Raw genomic sequence first — 25,943 nt, 5'->3', positions numbered from 1 at the left:
AGGTGACCAAGGCGCTGACACAGGGGGCTTTCAGGATGGGGTTGTGTTGAGAAGGGAAGAGGCAGATTAGAGACTCTGCACCACTCAAAACATACAGCAGGGAAGGTGACTGGTCGGTCATGAGGAAGCTGTTATTTTGCAAAGGAGTCATCTCTGGGTATTAGAAACTTGTTAAAACTGATTTTTCAGTAGAAGAACATTTAAACATTGCTCCTCAGACAGAGAGACAGAGTGTCAAAGGGTTGTGTCCCCTGGGTTACTTTAACTTCCACCTCAAGCCACAGTGTAGGTTCAAACAGAAAGAAGGAGGTCCTTCCTATAGGCTCTGAACCTGAGACTGAATCTAGCGTTGCTTTCAAAAGTCAGGAACCACAATACAATAGCACCTAATTTACAGACAGTGTTTACATATCAATACAAAAAAACTAAGCTAGCAACAGAATACAAAATGTGACAAAAAGGAAAAAAAAATAATCATAAATAACAGCTATGTTTCAATGGCATCGTCTTCAAGTAATCCGTTAGTCCCTGATACAATGTGGTTCATGTAAACAATACTATAGGAAAAGTCGTCTCACAGTCATAAACCCATTAGTTCTCATAAGGCAGCAGCATTGGAGGAAAATAATTAATGTGAACAACTGAGTCTCCTCAAGACGCATCAGTTCCTCTTCATACGTCTGAGAAGGGAGAAAAATCAGAAGTTAAAAAAAGAAAAACAAAGCTTTTACAGTCCTTAAGGCGTTGAATTGCAGCGACTTTGAAGCGTGCTCCAGGGACTGCCTTTGAGTATAGGAGAGTCAGAGGATTTCAGACAGGGAATCACGCAGGGAGGGGAGATCGGGGCGGGGAGGAGAGGCCAAAGGAACAACGGCTTTCATGGTAAAAGCATGTCCATGGGTCCTCTCACTACAAACAGAAAGCTTGATGCAACCCAACCAAATTATTTCATGTAATATGCCCCCCCTCCACCACCCCACAGAATTGTGGGAAATTCTTCTGGGAGCCCAGGCTGATGATGGGGGTAAGGGAACCCAATCCCTCTCTTCACTGACATTTAATTTCTTTAAACATTCTTTTCCAAGCAGCTCGAGAGGTATCCACAGTATTGATCATTTTCCCTTGTTGATTCTTTTCTGGTTTCGTTGTTAATTTTTGGACCAAAAAGCAGCACTTAAGTGAATACACAGGCGTAACGAGTCTACTGTGCTCCTCATTTACAGTGATAAAAACTATGACGTCATCATTAAAAATAGTCTCTTTCTCTGGTTTAAAAAGGGGGGGGGGGGTCATAAAGCCTGTTTTGTGTTTGCTTTAGCGATCGACGCGTTTGTCCCGAAGGACGACAGCGATGGCTTGCGAGTCACGTCAGCACGATGACCTCGGCAGGATCGGCACCGGCGTTGGACCCGCGCTTGCGCTTCCTGTGTCTCTGGCGGGTGGAGGGGGGCGAGGGGCAGGGGGACGAGGGAGGGGTCGGCCCCCCCGGCTGGGGTCTGTCCTCCCTCGCCTGGCGTCACCTGTCGAAGCAGCCGGCGGCGAAGCCGGGGTGGGAGCCCAGGTAGCCGCCGCCGTACGCCACGCTCAGGCAGTGCCGCGGCTCGGTCGCGATTGCCACCTGCATGGAGATGGGGCCCTGCAGGGGGAGGGCGCGGGCCCCCGGCTGCAGCCCCGATGCCAGGCTCGGGTACGAGTGAAAGGGAGCCCCCGCCGCCCCGCCAGACAGCAGCCCCACCCGGTGGGACGGGAGGTAGTCCTGGGACACCACGGGCCCCAGAGCCTGGGAGTCGGCCAGCGCATGCAGCTGGGACAGGGGGGCAGGGTGCTGGGAGAGGTGCGGGTAGCCGCCCGGCTGGAACAGCAGCTGCTGAGAGGCGGCGGAGGAGGCGACCTGTCTCTGGGCGGAGGAGGCGGCGGAGGAGGGGGGCGTGGGCTGGGTGTGCAGGGAGGCCTGGCCTGACGGTGGGGTGGATTTGGTTTTGTTGGCCTCTTTCACATCATTGTCATGGGCACTTCAAAAAGAAAGGGAAGAATAAAAAAAAAAAAAAACCCAAAACAATGTTACTATTTCTGTAAAGCCTCAGGAATGTATATCACAGGGTAAAAACTCACTCAAATATGTAACAAGGAGGGAAGGTTTGACGAAGAAAGGATCTTTATTTTTACTTTATCTGGAAACACCACACCACTGCCATAAATAGAATATCTGGGGATTCATTTTAAGCACAGCAGTTAAATTACAGGTGGAATCAGAAGGTAGAAAGACACCCCAGGAGTGGAATGCAGGAAACAGGGCACTGGGGGGAGAGAGGGGGAAGGAGAGGGCAGGAAGAGAGGGGAGGAGAGGGGAGGCTGAGAGGGGAGGAGAGGGGACTGTGAAACAGGAAAGGGAGAGGAGGAGGATAACAGAGACTGAAAGGACGGGTGCTGGACTGTGTTACTGGCTTGTGGGCGGGGCTTACAGCAGCATGAGCTCGATGCACTGGGTCAGGTGGTCCCAGCTGTAGCCGGTCAGCAGGTGCAGGGCCGTGGTCCAGCTGGGGGACACCTGGAGACAGATCCGGGACGCCGCGATGCACGCCGCCGCCACCTGGGAGGGCCGGAAGCTGAGGAAGGCGTGGTCTGAGGCACGGAGAGACGCAGGGAAACACGGGCTTACATTATGGACCATCTGAGGCCTGCCTACGATGTGTGCTCACTTTGACTGAAAACTCCACATCGATGTCTCAGTTTGCATTGGGAATGTTCATATACACTGGGCAGCAGTGTGGTGTGGTGGTAAGGAGCAGGGTTTGTAACCAAAAGGTTGCTGACTCCCCAACTGCTGTTGTACCCTTGGGCAAGGCACTTAACCCACAATTGCCTCAGGAAATATCCAGTTGCAGAAATGGACAAAAAAATGTATCCTACATGTGTGCAAGTTGCTTTGGAAAAGAGCGCCTGCTAAATGAGAATAATGTAATATAATGTTAAGCATGACAAGACATTTTATGATGGCACAGTAAGCCTGCCCTCCTCCCCCTCAAACCCCACCCCCCCCCGCTCACCTTGCAAGGAGACCTCCAGGAAGTAGTGTGTGTACTTGTCCATGAAGGCTTTGGTCTTGGAGAGTGAGGACAGGGGCCAGCCGTTGTGGAGGTCGCTCTCCTGCACGGAGGCGTGGAGGTAGTAGTCGATGAAGTGGGCGGGCGTGGGCATGCACAGGTTCCAGCCGAAGGTCTCCAGCAGCAGCAGCTCCATCCGGATCAGGTCCCGCTTGTTGAGCACCAGGTTCAGGCTGCACATGAAGCCCAGCGCGTTCAGCTGCTCCAGCTTGGGCACGCGGTCCTCCTTCTCCTCAAACTTACCTGAGAGAGAGAGAGAGAGAGAGAGAGAGAGAGAGAGAGAGAGAGAGAGAGAGAGAGAGAGAGAGATTTACATTCATTCATTTGGCGGATGCTTTTGTCCAGTGACTTACAAGTGAGGCAGAGGACAAGATAGAGAGAAAAAAATAGGAAGGGAAATAGATAGGGAGGAGTGTGTGAGACAGAGGGGGAGAGAGAGAGGAAAGGAAGACAAATACAGAGAGAAAGGGAGAAGGGGGAACTGAGAGAGAGAGAGATACAGGGAAGGGTAGAGTGTTAGAGAGGAGGGCAGAGAAAGAGAAGGAGCGAGAGACAGAGGTATAGGTAAGATACTACATACAAAATCTGCCCGATTATCAAAGTTACAAACAAATACACATGTACAGGTATTGTGACTGAGGAGAAAGAGAAAGAGACCGTGCCCTCCTGTGCCAGAGCTCCGTAGGGCCGCCCGGAGGGGCGGTCGGAGTCCGGTTGGCTCGGCTACAGCAGAGCCAGAGCGCGGCAGCGAGCAAAGCCGGTCACAAGACCGACATTCTTTCAGTTTGTGTTTTGCCAATATCTGCACGCCATGTCACTGTGCATTTCCTCCCAGTGGGGTAGCCGGGACCCACGCTCCATTAAGCTCATTTGCTTCACAAATACACCCGTGCGAGAGTCTCCTCCTCGGCCATGTGACTTCTGCTCTCTCTCCTGTTGATTCTTCTATTATGTGCAACCGAGACTAATTACCGCCATCATCATTTGCTCAGCGGACGCCCTGTGCGAATGTTTTAAATGATCAGATATACGGCTCATGTGTATCCACATGTAACTGGATTTTTTTTTGGCTTACTTCACACGGATTACAACTGTATGCAGATTGTTTCTATTAAGAAATCAATGTTGTTTTTTTTTTGTTTTTTTGAGGACCTGAACAAACAACTACTCCCCGACATTTTTACATGCTAAAAACAGGCAAAGCAGTCCTTGGAAGATAAACACACTGGCGGCCGACTGATAGTCCCACTTTATTCCAGCTCACTGCGATAAACGCAGCCACATGCTTTCACTGGTAAACCTCCTTTATGGGAAATCCACACTAATCTAACGAGCACCCCCATCCACCACCCCCGCCCCCTCCAACCTCCAAGCAGCTTGGGACAAAAGGCTGCAGCTACAGTGGGTCTCAACTCAAACTTTTCTCCAGGATGCTCGGGGAGAAGGGGGGAGAGAGAGAGGCACAGCCGGAGGGCAGGCGGCAGAACAATGGGGCCGAGCGCCGTCTGACGGGCAACACCCGCCCCCCCTCCGCACCCCGCGGGACGGCACACACGGGGAGCAGGAGCGGCGGGGCGCGGGCGTCTTCCCAAACGCTCACCCCCGGGATCCTCACTGGCACCCAGGGGCCCCCCTCCTGCTCAGAGAGAGCACAAGCCCGCCAGGGAAACCAAAAGCACGAGACCGATAGGCAAACCAAACCACACTGTGCGCTATGTTACTGACAAGACAAGATAACGCAGATTCAAAGTGACACAAAATAAGGCCGATAACTGAAACCGAAAGCCAAGCTCGGTCTCGTTGACTAAGCTCCACAGCTCTTCAGCTCTCTTCTCTTGGAAAGACCGCTAGCCCACGTTAGTACTGTACGGTCTCTAATTTCACCTTCAAAAAGCCTACATACCGTAACCTTAAATGTTGCCTATACCATTATTGTTTTCATCGGATTTAAAGCCTTTACTTTCGTCATGTTTCACAATTATGATTTTCCTCCATTTTTCCTTCACCAGTTTACTATTATTTATCTTGAATTGTAACCCAGTCTGAATAAGGGCATATGCTAACAATAATAATAATTAGTCACCCCAAATTCCTGGGGAAATTAGCCCTACAGTGGAGGCATTTATCTTGGGGGCAAGTGTGTGGGGTCCCAGAGGTTAATGAAATGGGGCTGACATTTTAAAACAAAGTTCAATCTGATCTCAAGAGGCGCATGTGTGTAGAATGAGCAGGAGAAATATGCCACCAATAACCACTCATCAGCACAAATAATATTCAAAAACAATCCATTAACACCCTCACAAACTCCACCGGCCCTCTGACATTTCGTTCACCATAGTAACGGCTTTCCGACAGCCAATGAGCAGCAGGCTTTTTGCCTTTTAACCCAGGAGGACGGCTGGCCCCATTCTCAGCGCATGACGGATTGAGGGGTCAGATTACACTAGTCCCCCCCCCCAGCACACACACCAAGGCCTCTGTCCCGCATAATAACGCCTTGAGGGAATGTGGGGGGTGGGGGGGCACCTTTGTAATGCAAATGAACATAGAATTCTTTGAACCACACAAACTTATGTCATACAATTTAGAGATGCTAATCGGCCCGAGGGTGGAAAAAAATTGCGAATTCAATAAATACACACCCTTATTTTGCTGAAGCAACTGGTCTGGGTCCTGGAAGAGAGCAAATGGTGTTGCTCCAATGAATGATGACTACTGTAACAGTAGACACTAGAACAGGGCACCTCCACAACGGACCCCCCTCCACCCACCCTCATCATTCAGCTAGGCCCCCTCCGGAAAGCCAGGACGCCAGCAGTGAGGTCAGCAGTGATGTCATCACCGCAGGACAATGGGCATCAGAACCTGCCACCTCTGGCTTTATGCGTCCCAAGATGCAGCCAAAAACAATCATCCCACACATGGGCACAAGGCGCAAATGAGGGAGAGCAGAAATCCCACACTGAGCAACAAAGAAAGGATGCAGCTACATCCACCGCGGACTACGTGCACGTACACGCACACACACACACACACACACACACACGCGCAAACAAACACACGCGCAACAAACAAGACACTGTGTCCTTGTTTACTGGGTTGTTTCCCCTCTCACAGCCATGGTATTAGTCTTCGCACTAAAACCCACAGGCCCGGATTAACGGACTGGCCGCCGAGCCCTGTGCGTTCACCCCTCCGGCCATAAAACCGACGCAAAGCGCCGTCTGGTTGGGGCAGCGCAATCACTGCTGTAAACACAAGGCAGCAAAAGGCAGCGGTACGAGGGCCCTGCGCTAATGAGCGTGCAGTCTTGCAGCTGTAAAACAGCACTCGCTGAGAGGGGATTAGCGCCAGCTCTCCTGCGGCCTGCGAGGGACGTGCCAGAGAAGGGGGGACCCCCTTCGGCCTCTCTCTCTCTCTCTCTGCCTCTCTCTCTCTCTCTCTCTGCCTCTCTCTCTCTCTGCCTCTCTCTCTCTCTCTGCCTCTCTCTCTCTCTCTGCCTCTCTCTCTCTCTGCCTCTCTCTCTCTCTGCCTCTCTCTCTCTCTGCCTCTCTCTCTCTCTCACTCTCTCTCTGCCTCTCTCTCTCTCTCTCTCTCTCTCTCTCTCTCTGCCTCTCTCTCTCTCTCTCTCTCTCTGCCTCTCTCTCTCTCTCTCTCTCTGCCTCTGCCTCTCTCCCCCGTCTCCCTCGCTCCCTCTCACTGTCCGTTTGTTTAAGGGCAGCGGGCAGATGTGCAAAGCTCCTCAGAGTGTGAGTGTGATCTTAACTGCAGACGCTACTGCCTGCCATAAACCGGGGAAGTGCCACAGCCAGCGGGCTAAGGGTGGGCAATTAGCAACCAGGCTGGAACCGCCACTGCTTACCAGCACAGGAAACTGACACCACACGGTCTGTGCAGGCCCAGGGATAGTCACACTCTCGCCCTGCCTGGCTGCAGGACAGCTCTGTCTGCAGTAAAGAGCTGGGAACTCAGCAGCATTTGGTCCTGACAAAGAACAGGGCAGGAAGGGTACAGTTTGGGCTGAACCTCAAAAGGTGCCAGTGTTCCAGTGATCAGCTTCGGGGGGTTAGGCAGTCATCTGCCATGGGGCCCCTTCACCATGTGCTACAGGCCCAGACCACAGAACACACGCCCTGCTTGTAAGTGGAGCACCCGGACCACACACGTGACGCTACCTGCAGGCAGAGCCGGAGAACGGCACGCCGAGTTCAGCCAGATGGAAATCAGAGGCCACAGATGAGGGTGTGAGATATTCCCGCAGATGCGCCCTGCTCCATCATGTATATACACACAGTGTGGGACGCCGTGCATTCACATCTTCTATATACCACTGTTCCCCCCTTATCTGGGAGTCAAAGGCTCTCTGTATCGGTTCCAAACGGAAAAAAATCACAGAAGCAGATCACCCCAACGGCAGCCATGAGGAGGGCAGCATAATTACGTCTCCCTCCTGTCTGAACTTCTCTGTTCTAACCCACATCACCCATTCTAAGACTAGCCGTGCTCCTCTGTGCCTCACTGCCCCGCCCTGGCTCGCCCATATCTCGCCCTGGTGTTCGGGCTCCCCCCCCCCACCCCCTTCCACCGCCCGACCCTCTGTGCCACCCTCTTTACAGCGCGACCGTTTTCGACTAATTAGCTTTTTAAAATGCCTTCGCACACATGCACAGGGCAATGAAACGCTTCCCAGAGAAACCGCCAGGGCCACGAAACCTCCAAAGCCCAGCTGCAGACTTGTTAAAGCGAAAAGCGCTGGTTACTTGGTAACACAGACCTCTGCAAGGCGGGGGGGGGGGGGGGGTAAGAATAAATAAATAAATAAGAGGACGACACAGACTCACATCTGCTCTGGTGGATCTGAGAGGCTGCTTAAAAGGGCCTCAGGTTCTCCTTCCAAGGACAAGAGCAGGGGGGTTAGAAGGGGGGGGTTCGGATGGGGGTCTCTCTCTCTCTCCCTCTCCCTCTCCCCTCACCCTCAGTGCCACGCAGTTTGGCTTATTAAAATCTGTCACACACGACTGCCAAGCCGAGGTCCCACGCAACGCACGGAGGTAACGCTGCCCCTCTGACGGCAGCAAGGGATCCCCACCCATCTCAGTGCGCAAACACGCCAACTGGAAAAAAACACATTTAATATCAAAAGGATAGTCTTACATACACTGGACTCTAATTTGGAAAATCTGGCCTTGGAAAATAAGCCGAGTCAGTCTGATCGGATATTTCCATAAGGAGATGACACACGACAATGGAAGCAAAGGGGGGGGGGGGGGGGGGTATGTATGTTAGGACTGGCAGGAGGACCGCTTAGAAGCACCATCCGTCCCCATCTCTGGGGAACGGCGGGAGATGTGCTGAATCTCTTCACTGACGCAAAAGCAGAGAGCGGCTCAGAGCAGCGGTCAGCACAGCAGAGCCTCAGCAGATGGAACACCGTGGTCATGCCCTTCAGCAAGGCCATTTACCTCAACAACCCCAGCACAAATCCAGCTGTTTAAATACAAACATCCACCATGTGGTCGTTACCCTGGCTCCTGCAAAGAGGACGAATAATAATCACAGTAATAAAGCAATCCATTACAGAGCACAGGATGCTGACAGAGCCCGTGAGCACCAAGTCATCCCCTACCACCCGCGGGAGCCCTGCAACGGCTCTACTGTGTGCATGTGTATGTGTGCGTGCGCGTGTGTGTGTGTGTGTGTTAACACCAAGTACACTGATGGGTGTGTGCGTGCAAGCGTCAGTGTGTCTGCATGATTCCACAAGAAGGCAGCTACCTGCATGTAACATTAAACACTTGCAACTAGCGGAGGATAAGGGATCAAGTCCAACAAAAAACGCGTACTAGAGAAGCAACACTGCTTTCAGTCTTAGCTGCAATTTCAAGAGGTGACAGATCAAATCTAAAAGCTAAACGGACAAGGACTGGGTCAACAACAGTAAGAAACTGAGTTATGAGTCCTTCTGGGCAGGACAGCAAAGGCAAATGGAGGCAGGAATGGTATGCGTGTTTGTCTGTCTCCGTGTGAGTGAGTGTGTGTGTGTGTGTGTGTGTGCACATTCCTCTGATCTTACTTCACATCACCTGGAATGCAGGTTGTAAGACGATGCTATCTGGGCTGCAGCGCCGAGCGGAACGCAGGAGACACCTCTACGCCAGGTACATTCCAGCGCGAGAGCGAAGGAACTCTCTCACACACAGTCTGATCCAGACTTGCCTGCCTTCCCCCAGCCAATCAGGGCACTCCTTCACTGGAGGGGCCGGTGCTGGCCGGCGAGCATAGAAGCGAGGAGAGAGGTCTGGCTTAAGGCCAAAGGGGAGAGGGTCAACAGAGCTTTTGGAGATGAAGAGAGGGACGGAGAGTGAGGTCATTCCGGGGTTAAGGGCAGGGGCAAGAAGCTCCCAGGTGTGCAATGGGTCATCCCTTATGGGACTCAGACAGGAGGATTTGCCCCGGAGAAACCCAAGAAGGCCATTCCAAATGGGGTGGGTGGGTGTGTGTGTGTGTGAGCTGCAAGACTCCCATGTGTTCCCACTCCCACAAACCCCTCAAAACCCCTTCATCTGAACTGGAAATCTGCAACAAGGAACAAGCAGTGTCTTTCACATCACTCTGGACTTCTGCTGGGAAACTAACTGATCAAATTACAGGCCTGTCCGGTGACACCATGGCCTGAGACAGCTGCTAAAAAAAATCCTGTAAATAATAAACTCAGTGAGCCCCCCCCCCCCCCCCCCCCATCCTACCTAAAGGAAAGACAACCCTTGGTGAAGACCCAGAGGAATGTCCTTTCCCCTCTTTTGAATTCCCTTTAATTTGGCAGCTCCTCTTTCTCAGGGGACTGTGAAATCGGTCGCAGCCAGATCCACAGCTCATTCCATGTTTCTGCCCCCGGATCCAACAGCTCCGACAATGCCGGCCCATCTGACCTCTGACCCCTGCAGCTTACGCCTGGGTGCTCAGATCAGCCCCCTTCTTTGAGGCAGCCCCAGATCGGGACCCCGGGGTGTGGAGGGAACCCACAGAAAATGGGGACTCAGATCTGACCTGCACAGAATAATAGCAACCCCCCCCCCCCCCCCCCCCCCCCAAAACCCTGACTCACAGGGTTCCTCTACAGCCCCACCCATGAACTTCGGTCCGTCTACATACTTAACATCTGCTCATTTACAAACAGGTTTTCACTGTTGTCTTGACTAAACACACTGAATAATCAGGTTTTTGGACAATGGACAATTGATGCCCACTGCTTTGCTTAAACCCACATTTTGGGACTTAACATCTTCATCAAGCGAAACCATGCTTGAGGCTGAAATGTTTGCTTGAATAAAGCAAAGGCAGGCAAACACACGACCCTCTTCTTTTATTTATCGATGACTAAATATTTAATAAGAACAACTAAATCATGCTGGTCAGCGTTCTGGAAACTCTCGGTACTCTAACGCTATTAAATAGCTAAAATCAAGCTTTTTTGTTGCAAATACCATTAACATAATTTTTCATGAACGGGACACGATAATAAGCAGTCGTCATTGAAATCCACGCAGCGCACTGTATTTTTTTTTTTTTAATTATCTGCAGAGGATTAATTCCTTTGCATTACCGTCAAACCCATGAGAAGGGCTTTCAGTCTCACTAATCTACATATCGGGGCACCCTGCTGAGTGTCTCAGTTCAAACATGCCCAAAAACTCCCCCATGCCCCCCACCCACATCCCCCCCCCCCCTCCCAGCCCGGCCCCACTTCCACACTGCTAAACATCAGCAACCGACCTGCCTTTGAAGCTCCGCTGTGCTGCCTTTCCAACGCTCCCCTGGGAGGAAGAGCACTTTTATGGTGGGTTTTCTCAGGATAGTTACCCAGACAAGGTGTGTCAGACAGAGGAAGCACACCCCCCCCCACTTCTCAGTATCGCAGTGCTGTTATTTATGACCTGATCGAACTGACTGATAATGATAGGTTAGGTGCGTCACAGTTAGCTTTTGCGGTCTGATATAGCTGGGAAAAAAACAGACCTTGCACGAAGCAGTTTAAATGTGGAAGTTTTAAAATATCCTTATGACAGGAGGAGCCAAAGAGCTCAGGCCCTTGAATACATCTGGAAGATTCCGCTCGCGCTTTGTCTGAGGAAGAGCGTACTTACAGGTCGTTACCGTGGCAAATGGCCAGTGAATACCTAAGCATCCTGGCAGAGCAACACATTACGGCCATTACCTCATTAGCGAGGCCGGGGGGCGAGTGAGATGAGGGTAAGATAAGCGAGGCTGTGTCCGTTCCTCTGTGTGTGCGTGTGCGTGTGTGTCCTCTGCGGGTTAAGCGCGGCCCAGCCCCCCTCCCCCGCCTCCTCACTGCCCCCCTGAGGAGAGGCGCAGGCCCGCTCATGTTGGGGGCTTTTGTTTGTGCCCGGCTACAGGAGCATATGGCAGGTGCCCCCTCAGCACACAGCCCCACCGCCCCTGGGGCCTCACAATGGAGATGCTCTTTCCAAGCCTTTCACACAGAGCCACAGGCCTCACCACCATGCATGCGCGCATGCACGCACGCACACACACACACACACACACACACACACACATTTACCCCATAAACACCTCACATATACCCCACACATGCATGCAGCCACACAAAAGCAGACACACAACAGCCAACAGCCCAACCACAGGAACACTCAACAGAAAAGCCGACCACCACTGTGACAGAGTGCATAACATGGCGTGGAGCTCTAACGTACATTATTGACTTAGCTCATCACAGCATTCCACCACCATTCTACATTCCACCGACATTATATATTCCACTGCTGCTCTGTAGGAAGCCATGCAGGGAGAGAACAGCAGAATGGAGGAAGGACACAGGAGAAGGAAGACAGAAAGGACTCAGAGAGACACAGCCATGAGAGGACGAGAGGGGCCAAAAGCGTAGCAGAGAAGAGGGGGTAGAAAAGGAGTGGCGGGTCAGTTTTGCCCCCATCTCACTTCTGAATACAAGCTATTCTAATTAGGCTTCTGCTGAGTGGATGAAGAAAAACTCAAGCGTCCTGGAAGGAACCGCGAAGGCAGCCCAGGGACTGGGAACGCTCTTTATCATAAACACGAGTACCATGAGTCTTGGTCCCACCACTTCCTATTCCCAATGCTACACTTTTCACTCTAAAGGCATCTCCACCTCAAAAATAAGAGCCCCTTAAACCAGCCAATGACAGACAACTTGGCTCCAGTAACCTCTTTATTAGGTACCTCTAGGGATTATAGATCAGCTCACATAAGCAAAAAAGATCGGTCCCTGGTTCAGACGGGACGAGATATCAAGAATTGGCTCCAGCTAGAACGATGGGAACATCAACACCAGGCATGACAATGGCAGCAACAGCCTCACTCAACAGACACAGGAAGTGAAGGGTAATCTAAGACAATGACTACACAGCAAAGAGCCAGGCATTTAAAAAGCAATAGTGGCCAGAAGGACCAGTCCGGCAGGCTGAGGCAGACACCTTCAAAGCAGCACGGAACAATCAAAAGCAGGAAGACACTGAATCAAACAACCTTTCATCCCTCTCTCTCACAAGATCCCCTCTGACTGACAAGGAATATGGGAGAACAAGGGCTTGTAAGGACATCTTGCTCAATTATCATTGAAATGAGGGATTAAACACTAATATAGAACCATTTGCTTATTTAAAAAGAGCCTCCGGAATGATGTGGTTTGTAAGATTTTTTTTCAGGCTAAGAGCAATGCATGTGTATGTCAACAGTTCCGATTTTAAAAATATTCTGCTTCTCTTCCAGGGACAGAACGAGGAAAGTTACGGGAACTTCATTTTAATGTCTGACTCGCACATCTAGGTCCTTCGAACTTTGAAGCCGCATTACCTGAATGAAATTAGCTAGCTAGCAAGCACACATACACAAAAACACACACACACACACACACACACAAAAATCAACCCCCATCCTACTACACCTCCTGTGGAAATCTTCACACAGGTCAGGTCTCACAGTCTGAATTTCACCATGACTTTAGTTACCCGTTCATGAGCAACACACTAATGTGCGGAGACTTACAGCCAGTTGACCATTAATCACAGTAACACAAACGGACATATCACCACTGGCCATTTTATCACCCTTATAGACAATTGCAGCTGCATTACCGTAGTCTTATTCTCATCATTTTCCTGACCTACAACTGAATTTGCCTGGTCTCTGAAATCCTCTCCTGTGCACTACCACTCTCCCCCACCCCCAGCCACATGTGGGCAGATTCCAGAATGACTGAGAGGTCCATGAGGGTCCGGGGGGGAGGGGGGCACAGACTCTAATACACACCGCTATCAGGAAACATGATACCAAGCAGCACACACCTAACACCAACACAACTCCTTTCACATTGGCCAGCTGGGCACCGAATGGTCCACTGCGAGGCTCAGCACAGGCGTGGGCGTAAGAGCGGGAGTGATCAGCATATACTTCCTCCACGTCCTGCGGCTGCTTTAAGATCAGCTGGGACAAGTCGTCCCGCAGCCTGCAAGCGGAACTCTCCGAAGGCATGACGGCACTCAAGTCACCCGTGGACTTCCTTCACCGATGCGATCGCCGTTTCTTTAACACCGCGGCAGAGAACAAGATGGTGCTGCCTGGAGATGACTAAGCAGGCCCTGGTCTTCTTAAAAAACACTGTTTTCCGCTGGCTATGCATTCAGCTGAAACAGACAGACTCGCTGTTGCTAACCACAAATTTACAGCTGCCTCTACCCGTTTCTTCAAATGCTGCTTTCCAGGGCCACGGATGTTTACGCGCTTTCCTGAAGAGTGACGGAAGAGTCACCTCTGTCCTTTAAAGACTGTGAAAGTGAGACACTGGTGGAGGAGCAAAAACAACACTCAAGACTACTTTTTATTTATTATTATTTTTTTTAAACATGTGCTCCCCTATCAAATTGCCTTTTGAAAGTACTTAGAATGCACCCTAGTGTACGGCTACTGTGTATTTCTAGGGATTTTCTAATTATTATTTCTAAGGAATATTTCAAATATTCAGCCGTGTTTGGTAATTATCACAAGCGCTGTATTCCTTCTCATCAATTTTCAAGAGGGCAAAGCCAGAGAACCCTGCATAAAACACTAGATAATTCACTGGTATCATTAATTTCCCTGCCTGAAATTGTGAGTGAAATGAGGTCTCCCTGCAACGAGTCATTATTTACACAGAAACATAATTTGTCAAGTGTGCGTACGCATAAATTGCCTCACAAATTAGGTGTATATCCACCTCAGAGTAAATAGTATGGTTTATCATTGGATTAAGCACGCACACGTTCTTAAACGTTCAGACCATATGAGAGATCATTTCCTTAAAAGAACAGCATTGTAAGCAGGGAGGATTTTTTTTTATTTCTTAACAACCCCTTTATGATTGCTGTATGAGGTTGGGCTATCTGGAATTCATATTGAATTTCACAGAAAACTGCATTTTAAATATAGTTTGGTTCGGTGCACCAACAGATTGCAAAGTATAATTACCCAATGCATAAAATATATCTCAAAAATAACAGTAAGCAGACAAAGAAGAGTAGAGAAATATCTCGCACACTGCTTCCTGAATGAATCATCCTGTCCTTTTATTAAACATAAGGTTATGCTTCAGTTGAACAGATCTCTATCGGAACATCTGCAGTTCCCACAGATCCATTAGCTACTATTTAAGAAAAGAACACAGTGATTCATACAAGTGGTGTGCGAGATCTCTTTTTGTACTAATCTCTTTTTCACCTCATGCACCTGCAGAGGTTTTTTTTCCCCCCCTTGGGTGTGCAAATACTGTTCTCTTTATCTTATGTTTATCTGAAAAGAAACATGCTCTTTAGAATGTTTCTCTTTAGACCACCCGAATACATTAAAGTAAATTGTTCATTTTGGTATTGCCACATGCAAAAACAGAGGTATCAGAAACCACTTACATCTTAAATGCAAGGATATTTTGGCAGGATTAATGATATCCGTGAAGTCAGCTATACCTAAATTAACACCGCATAGTATTAGTAAATATGTTCCAGTCCACCCGGTGGAAGGTGTTTCCAAGTACTGCAGACTGCTCCAATCAACGAGAGCTGGAGAGAAACTGCCCTGCTCTAAGGAGTAGCAAGTTAGTGTTACACTCCAGTACGGTTCAACCAGTTCTGCTCTTGTTCGCAGTCTGAGATTCATGCATCCAGCTTTAGATTAAACCATTTCTTTTTTAAATCTTTTCTTGAGGCCCACTCAGCAAGACAAAATAACAGCACATGTAATTTACTGCAAATTAAGATACACCACACGACTACAACCATCAAATAAAACATTTTTCAACTTATACCTTTGACACAATTATTTATACCCAGAATTCAAAGTAATTCCTTTTCTTTTGCTTCTTTTCTGTTGGGTGTGGTATTCTAGAGGCAGTATCACCAGAACACACAATTAAAAGCAGACCTAACTTGGCCTGTGAGGTGTTTTCTAAGCAAAATTCAATCTGTGTGCAAAATTTGAGCAAAAGAACTTCAGCAGTAACTCTACTATGTAATTCTAAATGAGGGTCCTGAAGTTTCAAGTGTTTGAGGAAGGGCGTAGTTTGATGACAAATTGACCTTGCAAGGCACAAAATATCCACATGACATTAACCTCTTGTTATCTCTGAGAATACAGGCTGCTGCGTTAGCGTAATGTGCATGCACAGGGAGGTCAGAGATACAGGCAGCACAGCAAAGACAAAAGGCACAAAAAAAAGCAGAACATCAGAGTTCCCCCAAGAGCTGGGGGGGGGGGGGGGGGGGTCGGATCCGACAAACTGGTATGCGACTTACTGGCCAGGAGCAGGCAGGACAGGGCGATGACGTAGAGCTGCTTGACCGCCACGTCGTAGTGGTCCATGAAGAGGTCCAGCAGGTAGACGGCCAGGTGGCGCGCCGTGGGGCACAGCTGGTAGCGGTTGCTGAGGATGGCCAGCAGGTCGGCGAAGTAGCGTCGCATGCCGATCTGAGGGGAGTGGGCCCGGTACGCCGGCAGCTTCAGCTCCTGAGGGACAGCGCAATACGCCAAAAAGGGGAGAAAATGCTAATTCTGAATTCCCTTTCCTTCGATAACATTAAACCGGTGTTAAACCAACATCAGCACTAAGACAAAACAAAACAAAACAAAAAAAAAGAATGACAACTAAAGGCAAATCAAAATAACAGGAAGATGACTCCGTGCTGAAGCAGGAACTGAGACGAGAGGTGCAGTTAGCAATGATGTGACTGAGTTCTGAGCCCATAGTGAAAAAACATGGTGTAATGTGAAAATGTGGAAGCAATATTTTAAAACATAAAGTACTTAGAATTTATTTATTTTAGGCATAATGTAAGAAGTGTCAAGTGTAGGTGACAACATTTCTGATGTATAGCAACGAAAGCCAAAAGTTTTTCATGTTTTAAGACAGACTGTACTGTAGATTTGAATAAGCAGCAGTTCTTTTCTTGAAGGTCATGCGTCATTCACTTCAACCCGTCTGGTACAGACAGTTTGTTCTACCTTCACCTAGCGAGGCTTTTTTTTCCCCACTACCGTAAGTGAGAGACATGAGTCTTGTGTATCTGAAAAGGGAGTCAAGACATCCTTCCTCACGGCAACAATGACTCGCATCCTCGGCTCTCAGCTCCAGTGCGCACATTAACAAGCCCGGGACATGCTGCTATGCCCTCACTGTGCCTCACGTGTGAAAGAGCAACACGAAAACACTCCTGGCCACACACTCTCCCTTTTACCTTTACCTACTTTTGTACAAAGTTCTACTTGTTCTGCAATACAGCTCCAAATAACCAACAGTTTGAAGAAAACGGGAGCAACACGTATAGGCACTTAATGAGTCTAAGGAGTTAACAAGGCTTTTAAAGGACAGCTACAATAAGTTGCTCCGCCCGTTTACATTTTTGATGGACGGCTTTGGCTGTACGAAACCCCGGGCTATAATGACTGCGGGGCCTGGACCCTGCTGGTTCCCTATGAGCGTGGACTCTGGTTAATGCGCCAGGACGGCAGCTGCGTCTGAGAGCGCGAGGGCTCGTTTTCGCAGTACCCTCTCTGGCGTGCGTCCTATCAACACGGATAACGGCCGTTCCTGCGACCCAGTCTGGGGTTTTTAGATACTTCCTCACACCCTTAAAGGCAAACAAAGCCTGCTGTTGCAAGGATATCACTCTCTACCCCCCCGCCAGCACCTCCCCTCCCCCCGCAACAAAGACTGTGTTTGTGTGTGCATAGGGCTAGTGGGGCTGACGTCCACCGGATACAATGTAACCTACATCAGCCCATTAGCACTTCAGCCTACAGAACGTGCTCCTCAGGCAGCCTCCAAGTTGATTTGTACAAACTGGCTGGGCCCAAGGAATTAAACAATCTAATCGCCTCATTTTAACACCAGTGGTGGACAAAACATAAACACACATGATGTGTTTTGTTTTTAAATTATTTTTCCTAATTATTATTCCTAGATATTACAAGGAAGGGTCAACTCAGAGCCATACATCTTTTTCAACGCCAACATGGGGGGGGTGGAATTATTTAATTAATTAATCCGTGGGATTAGCAGATGGCCAGACTGAAAGGGCTCATTAACAGAATTTGTACACAGTAACATGGTTTGCCTCATGCTAAAGATTAACCTGCAATTTAAGGAACTCATCACAACTTGTGACGGCCTAAGATTTTAGTGTCATGGGTAGTATCCTATGCATCTTTTGAAATGAGTGCATAATTGCCATCTGAAGACCCTCTACAAAATGTCCAGATAAATATATTGGACTAATGAATACATTAACCTTTGAGATACATAAACTGGGTACAGGGTTAAACAGGGTAGCAGGGAGTTGAAAACATTTAAATAAACAGATGCTGGTCAGCTGTATACTGCATAACAGTATGTTTTATGCCATATAGGAATCAATTTGCTTTCTTCAGACCATGATGGATTAACTCTTCGCAAATTGACAGCTCCAACATTCAATTTCTGTTTTGGATCCAAAGAGGGAGTTAAATCAATTGAAGAACTGCTGAGACAGCAGCTGTTTTACTTGTGCACTGTTTACCTGCAAACACAGTAAGTCAATACCAGCAATGTGGGACACTGCTCTTGGAAATAAGGAATAAACACAAACTAAAGTGACAAACTTTATACATAAATGAAGAGTAACATTAAGATAAATTGTTCCCCACACTCGACTGGCAGAAGGTAGAGATACAGAAATCTTTAGTTTGCTTAAATTCATCTAGATGCAAATCAGGGGCTGTCAATCAGGTGACTTTAAAATCAATCATTTTTGTTTCACTCATTTTAACATGCTTGTTTTGGAATCATGCGTCACTGAGCAGATGCTAATTGTAAGTCTGTTCACATTTTAATTCACCTCTGCTCAACAACTGGAAGCACCACAAATGGTGTCACAGTGAATGGAGAAAAGCATTCAACGTTTAGCACATCTGGAACATAAATGGCAAGTTAGCAGCAACTGCTACAGCAGTGCTACATGAATGGCTTTTCACACATAGAGGTGACATTAGAGGGGTGGGCAGCATTATCCCCACGGAACGTAAATAGGCCTTAGCATCTGGCGCAACAGGAAGAAGCTGAAATTAGTGGCAGCAGACACTGCTGCACTGAAACCTTTTCGGAGAAATGAAGCTGTAAAGCCCAGAGATTATACTGCACATTTTCATATGACCACTTTGTCCCTTTCACTGTAAAAAAAAAAAATTTGGCTTGCCTGATATTTGCTTTATCTTTTCTCCCTTCCCCTTTTTCCAAAGCAGGATTAGAATAGTCTTTTGAGATTTTTTTTGTTAATAACTAATTTCGTCAAAATAAGATTAGAGAAGTTGGCAGTTAATTTAGTATTTCCTGAAAAATCCTAAACACTGTGACCAAAATTTATGATTAACCCGATTGTTTTAACTGCAAGATTACTCCAAGTGTTATAACTACTTAACAGCTCATCATTGCTGAGAACGGGATTATGTGGTATAGCGATTTTTTTGTGGGATCTCGGCCGGGCAAGCGAGGGTGGGCTGGTGCACTGAGTTGAATGGGGTAATATCCCAGGTGGCACTGTCTCCAACAACAGCAGCCACGGGCTCATCCCATTCATGTCCAATTATCTGGCAGTATTTCACAGCGGAGGAGCAGACACTGAAAAATTACCATTCTAATGCTTCTCCAACTCATTTCCTCTCTCATTAGAGGTGAAACCGCTCAAATCATACATCATAAGAGAAATTCAAACAAAGGGGACACCGAGGTACTAAGGGATCAAACGGCTACTTAGGACTGGTGTATGAGAAAATAAAAACTAGAGCTGCCATTTTGTGGAATGCATCATGCATTTGTAAATAGGCCTTGCACAGACTACGTACAAACTTTCCAGAAACTCCAGGGAGACGTACGCATTTAAAAACTAAACTTAACAAAACTTACATATTAATTTCAGAGAATGGGCCTATATGCTCTTTAAAAAAATCTCCAACAGCAGTTTTAACATTTCTGCAAACACAGAACTGACAATTTCCTGTTATTTTAATTATTTAGTTAATTTTATTTACTTATTTAATTACTTATTTTAATTATTTAATTAATTTTAATTACTTATTTTAATTACTAATCAATCTTTTCTATCAAAACAAAAAGCAATACTCATTGGAGAATAGAAGAAGAGAACTCTGCCTTTTTATTTTAGCTGCACTGCCTTAACTTAAAACTCTAAAACTTAAGTAAATACTTTTCATAGCAGGGGGTTAATCATCTTACTAGTGCCTTTAGGTGCCACAGTAAAAGACAGGAGAGAAAAACAACCAAAGCTTGTTTTCTGTAAACAAGGACTCGGCTATAAAGATTTTAAAAAACGAAGCCAAATCACAGCAGATCTTGGCAGTGTAGGAAGAAGGTAATGTGACCATATGAGAGGCCTGGGTGAGGTGGTGCAGCCTCCCGGCGCTCAGCCTCCCTCCAGCCCCAGTTAGGGTGTCTCTGGCCCATCTGTCTGTCTGGGGGTGCGGGGCTGGAGCCCGTGAGGTGGGAGGGAGGGGCGGGGGGCTTTGTGGAGCCGGAGGTAATTGAAGATTCCACAGCTGCCTCCTGATTTGCATGTCTGGCAATTTACCACATGGTATCCACTGATATCACCAACATCACTGTGCTTATACTAGCTGGCTCGTTAAATATAATTACTGTGGGGGGGGGGGGGGGGGGTTGCAGGAGTGGGTGGCAGCGGTGACGAAAAAGGGGGCCCAAACCTACAAAACTACAGACAGGGGCTTTTAATGAGCTTCAGCAGATGGATGTTAATTTGATCCAAAACTTTTCAAAATGGAATTTTTCTCCCCCACCCCCTATTTGGCACTTTAAAGTGCAGAGTGCTTTTAGAAACCGATAGTAGTACCCTTCCACCCCTCCCCACCCTCCCCAGCGTGCCCGTAACAGTTTCCGTCACGATCACGGTGAGACCGTGAGCGTCGGGTTAAATCTGCACGTAATCTGCGGCCCTATGACCTCTTTCACAGTCCTCCCCGAACGCGGCCTGCACAAAGAGACGAGTAAATTAAAGACTGTGAAAGAGCGGAACACTCCCTGTGACAAGAATGACCTTTCCTGGGAGAGGCAGCTGCTGCTATGCCTGCCTAATCGCACAGCGGCCCTTCTCCGTCCCACCACGACCCCCAGCCTCTTACTGGACAATTAGCCTATTTTTAGACGGGCTTCACGAGTAAGATCCTGGCCACACAACAGATGTTTTCTTTCTTGTTTTCAAAAGGCAGGGAGGAAATCTGATCAATCTGGAAGCAAACAGGTTGAATTACTAGTAACGCTTAACCGATGTGGGCCCTGACTGTTCTGTGCAAACCTAAATTTGTAACGTCTGCATCTTCTGCAGCCATGCACACTATATGCCTTTACCATGCACTGACTCAAACAAGCACACAGAAAGTGTGCAATGCAGTTCATCTGGAGCAGTATATTACAATACTCATTATGTGAAAATACCATGCTGGAATTACATGTTTCCCAAGGTGCAGTTGGCTGCATTCATTAGGATATAGGGTTACTTTAAGAGCCCTCTGGCTCCAAACTGTATGGCAGTTGTTTGCATCCCCACCCCCCACCCCCACCACCACCAACCCCCATTCCCCCATTTTAAAGACACGGCCAGTTTACAGGGGCCAGGAAAGATCCTTACATTCAACCAAAGAGGTCATTTTTCAGAAGGGCTGATGTTTCTTGGAAGAAAAAAAAACAACTGCCAAAACGCAAAGGAGACACCATGAAAACAAAATGCTGAAACATCACATGAGGTTTCCAGATCATGACTTTATCCCCCACAGAATAAGGAGTGACGGTTATTGGTCAACCAAAGGGAAATGGAGTGTGAAACAGAAGACACTTGCGGAATCATCCCTCATCAACCCTTCTGGGTAAACCCAAACAAGTAAGCAGACAGAGAAGAACAAAGTCACCTTAAATCACTCATCAGCAGACTTCCTGTTTGACTACTTAACTCAAAATAGGGAGGGTGTGTGCTTATGCAAGCACTTAAGTTAGAAGCTAGTCCTTTTTTTTCCTTCTAAAACAATAGTTTCCATATTATTACACACATATCCACACATCTATCCAATTGTCCCTCCATGGCTGAAGTTACTTAAAAATAACCTGCTTAAAAGGGAGTGGTATTACCAGAGACAGTATGACTAGAGACCGAGGGCTGTTCTTTCCAGATCGGGCTAAGTAGTTCCAGGCTGAAACTACAGAGCTCCTTCAGGGCCGAACAAGACTGATTGGAATGAACAATGGCAGGCATCGAACTTTCACCATTAGGGACCGAGTGTCCTACATCTCGCTTGCCATTACAGGATCACTGGCATTACCACTGCGCTACCATTGTTTTACCACAGTTCAGACAAATCATCAGCCCGTGGAGATAGATGGGGGTCAGCATTTGTAACTGGAAACACAGGGGTTACTGGGAGCCACTGAGCAATTCTCCCATGATATTGTGACGGAAAGGTGGATATTCCTTCCATCTAAGTCAGCAGCTCCGAGCATCCCATGCACTGTATTACTCATCCGGACACCTCTGCTCTCCCTAGAGTTCACACTGGGACACGGGAAGAACCGGCTTCCCTAACAACAGCTGGTGGAAGAGAGGAGGTTGTCATGCGATAGGCCCAGAGACCTGGCAAGCTGCAGTCAGCTCTGCCTCGGGACAGCCGAACCGAACACCTGGCCTCTCCTCTGCACGATCACACGTGACTGCCTCTTACACCCCAGCAAAACCTGGGGGAAGATCTGGAACCCAGACAATCCCCATAAAAACAGCTTCAAACACAACTGGTTCCAGTCTTCTTTTGCTTTTTTTCCAACATTAACAGCCTATCATGAGTCAACCATGAGTCTGTTTAATAGAGTTGTCCTTTAATTCAGTCCTTTTCCCAGGCCTAGTCAACCTGCGTTGAGACTGGCCTCTGCTAGCAAACTCAGTCTAACAGTAATTGATGAACAAAGATCTGTAAACTGCCCTAATTAATGTCTGTATCTACTGGTGCTAGACTGACATGTTGAGATGCTTACATTGTACATCCATTTTTTTTCTTTGCAAAGAACCATTCCCCTGCAGCTCAGAAATGATTATTTTACACAAGATCCAATGACAGCACTAAGAAATTTAAGGTCTCATTTAACCGTACAGCTGCAATGGGCCCTGAAAAACACACACGGAGAGCACCCTAAAAATTTTCCACAACGGTTCCCTTCCACACAATACGCAGTGGTGCCGACACCTTACACTTAAAATTGAAAAGCAACCGCTAGTCCGAAAGGGTGAACAACCGTCTGCCAACTTTTCCTCGGGTCCAGAAGGCAGATGCTTTCGTGGAGCGGGAGGGACATGCGACATCTCGCACCTCCACATCAAAGGGCGACCTCGTGCGTTTATAATCACACGCAAAATCCACCCACAATCATTCTTTCCAAAATACAGGTCCGTCAATGAACTTCGGAACAGACTTAAGGAAAAAGTCTACCCACCGGCTCTCCAGCAAGCCGGCACATCAATAAAATGTACCATGCGAGTGTGTTGCGAGACTCACCTTGATGCGGAGAGACTGGTGTATATCCGCGGCGAGCTGGCTCTTCCACCACTGCCCCTCCGGTTCCATCTTTCCCATCCAGAGCAGGCACAAAGGACGAAGTGCTACCCTGCGAAGATCAAAGCGAGCGCGACGGCGTGTGAGACTCGTCTCGGCCGGATTCAATAGCGCGCAGGCTTTTAATTAGGTAATTAATCAAGCAGTTAATTCCACTTTTAATTAGTCTGTCTAACAACACAAAACGAGGGGGAGGGAGGGGGAGACACCAATTATATTCAAACTTCCCTCGTAGTTCTTTAAGAGTTTATGCAATTTATTAACCCGTACGTTTTAGTTAAATATTTGAAATAAATAATTTGGTCAAATCCGAAAGCATCGCATCTGCCAACAAATCGTCCACCCAATTAAAAAATAAAACATGGAAGGAGAACAGCCATGCCCAACAGCAAACTCTTTAAAACTCAAAAACCAAGTCGAATGAACACATCGCCGGGTTTTGCCTGGGTTAATGCGCAAGTCAACGAACCACCGTTTTGCCCCAGAGCCTTTTAAATCGTGCACGCTGTTGCTCAAACGCTACATCGCGTTGCTAAAGTGGAGGACTGTCAGGATTTTGGTAAAGATATACAAGTTAAAACGTTTTTTCCCAGGATATTCCCAACTTGTTCATTACATTTTCCACACATGTTGTGTGTGTGTTTTTAAATGACTACTCACAGCAGCAACTTTTCCCGTGATCACGATAATTATAACACCTGCATACTCGTATTTCCCAAAATTAGGTACTACTTAGCAGCGTTGCTATCCTGTCTTTATCAAAGTGGTTTACATGTAAGGAAAAACCATATGACTGCATGCGCAATGTGTTGGGATACTGCTAATAACCCGTTCATTAGTGTCTTCGCCACGAGACAGTTATCATTAGCTAGCACGCTGGCTAATGTTATTGTTTGATCGAATAAACGAAACCTTTGGCTCTTTGTTGGGGGACTAGCTGTTGTCCATTTTAAAACAACAGCAAATTTACCTTGAGCAGAACATAATTAAACGGAACAGGAAAAACAAGGAGCGCAAAACAATGTAGCGACCAGATAACCCTTACCACTCAGACAGCAGTTCTTGGGACCCCTTTGTTTCAGACCAACATCCTGAATTTACAAATCCTCGCTGGAAGTTTTCTTTTCACCTTGAGAGCGGTACAAACCAAGGAAAAGATGTCACTCTCCCCTCAGCCAGATCGCGTAAGCTCCGAACTATGCAAAAGTCGCTTATCCAACAGTTTTAGCGTGTTCTACACTTTTTATCCTTGTTTTCCCACTGTCGCCCTTCCCCACGCGTTCCTTCAATGGTGTGTGGTTAGGCTACCCCAGCTGCTGCTGCGGCGAGTAGCTCGAGGAGCTCGTGGACCCTGCACACGATAAGGGCAGCGCCAGAGGTGCTTCTGGGAGTTGCAGTCCTAAAGAACCGACCCAATGACTCCGAATATCCATCGGTACCCCTCTCTTATAATATATATCTTATAATGTATCTTGTTTTAGGCGTTCTAAAAAAGAATTATGCTATGCCCACTCTTTCAATATCTTTAAGATCAAATACAATAACCTTGTTGTTGTATTTAGGTTTATATTTTGTCAATAACATCTCTGTGACTATTATATTATCAATATGAAAATTGTGTACCCCTTAAAAGTCGATTGTTAACAATATGGTCATGACATGAGTGAGTACATGATTTATTTCTGTTTAAACAAAGATGGTGTTCAGTGGCAAAGAAAACCAAAAACCCACACCCCCGGTGTTTAGCATGTGCCATGACTGTCGCCAGTTGACTGGTATATTTGTCATCCGTCCGAGAAAGGTATTATTGCTCCTAAACGGGCAGTAATGGGCTATTCGTACAGTAAGGGGAAGGGGGAATAAGGATGTTTCAGCCAAGAACATTCATCTCTGTTCCTGCAAGGCCAGTGTGTATGCTAATCTTACTTAGACAAACCATTCATTGATTTTGGGTTCGTTTGTTAAAAGGCACACAGCTGCTTAAGATTATCCATGTACCCTAAACTCAAAAATTTTATCGCAGTGTATTTTATGGAATACATCATTGCAAATTTACATACTATCTACTAAAATTATTTATTATTTTTTTTTATTATTATTATTTTATTTACTTGGAAAAATTAAGACAGGGTAACTGTCATGAACAAACATTTGTATACATATCTACCTTCCAGAAACCTCCGTTTAACACCCGCGGTTAAAGTAAAGCAGTGCTTCGTCTCCACTGAAGGAACTAATCTACATGGAGTGTTCCACATGCAACTAGTTGAGCTACCATCTGAGCGATTTGTAACTAAAAGTGATAACAATATGAATACATTGCTCTGCGGGCCATTTGCTATGGTCTTTCACCCGGTCACCATTCAGTTCCTCTCTCTGTGGAAAAGCATGCACACTGGACATCACTTTGAAAAAAAAAATCAAAGTTCGTTTGAATTCTTCATATTATTAAGTGAAGACTGGCGCCACCTAGTGTCAGTCTATTTCTTTATCAATTCATTTACATGTGACCAAAAACAAATAAAAACATCTTGAGTGTGTGTAAAATTTCAATTACTTTACATGTGCATTCGTAGTCTGATGCAAACAATCAAAAAAAATAATAGACAAGATCAAGTATTTGTAATACAGATACAGAGA

At 47.3% G+C, this 25,943-nt stretch overlaps 1 protein-coding gene across 1 annotated transcript; it reads right to left on the bottom strand.

The window, feature by feature from the left end:
* Window positions 1-508: 508 nt before the first annotated feature.
* On the bottom strand, window positions 509-24,603 carry ccnjl (cyclin J-like). The gene is made up of 6 exons (XM_036548027.1): window positions 24,349-24,603; window positions 23,247-23,355; window positions 15,944-16,154; window positions 3,048-3,347; window positions 2,463-2,622; window positions 509-2,012 (listed from the first exon to the last, which is right to left on the bottom strand). The coding sequence occupies exons 2-6, from the start codon at window positions 23,322-23,324 to the stop codon at window positions 1,517-1,519; spliced, it is 1,245 nt and encodes a 414-aa protein (XP_036403920.1). The 5' UTR covers window positions 23,325-23,355; window positions 24,349-24,603; the 3' UTR covers window positions 509-1,516.
* Between the last annotated feature and the right edge of the window lie 1,340 nt (window positions 24,604-25,943).

The sequence above is a fragment of the Megalops cyprinoides genome, chromosome 16, assembly GCF_013368585.1.
Source record: "Megalops cyprinoides isolate fMegCyp1 chromosome 16, fMegCyp1.pri, whole genome shotgun sequence".
NCBI classification, from domain to species: domain Eukaryota; kingdom Metazoa; phylum Chordata; class Actinopteri; order Elopiformes; family Megalopidae; genus Megalops; species Megalops cyprinoides.
Note: the sequence above shows the minus strand (reverse complement) of the source record. Positions and strands in the feature narration are given on the sequence as shown.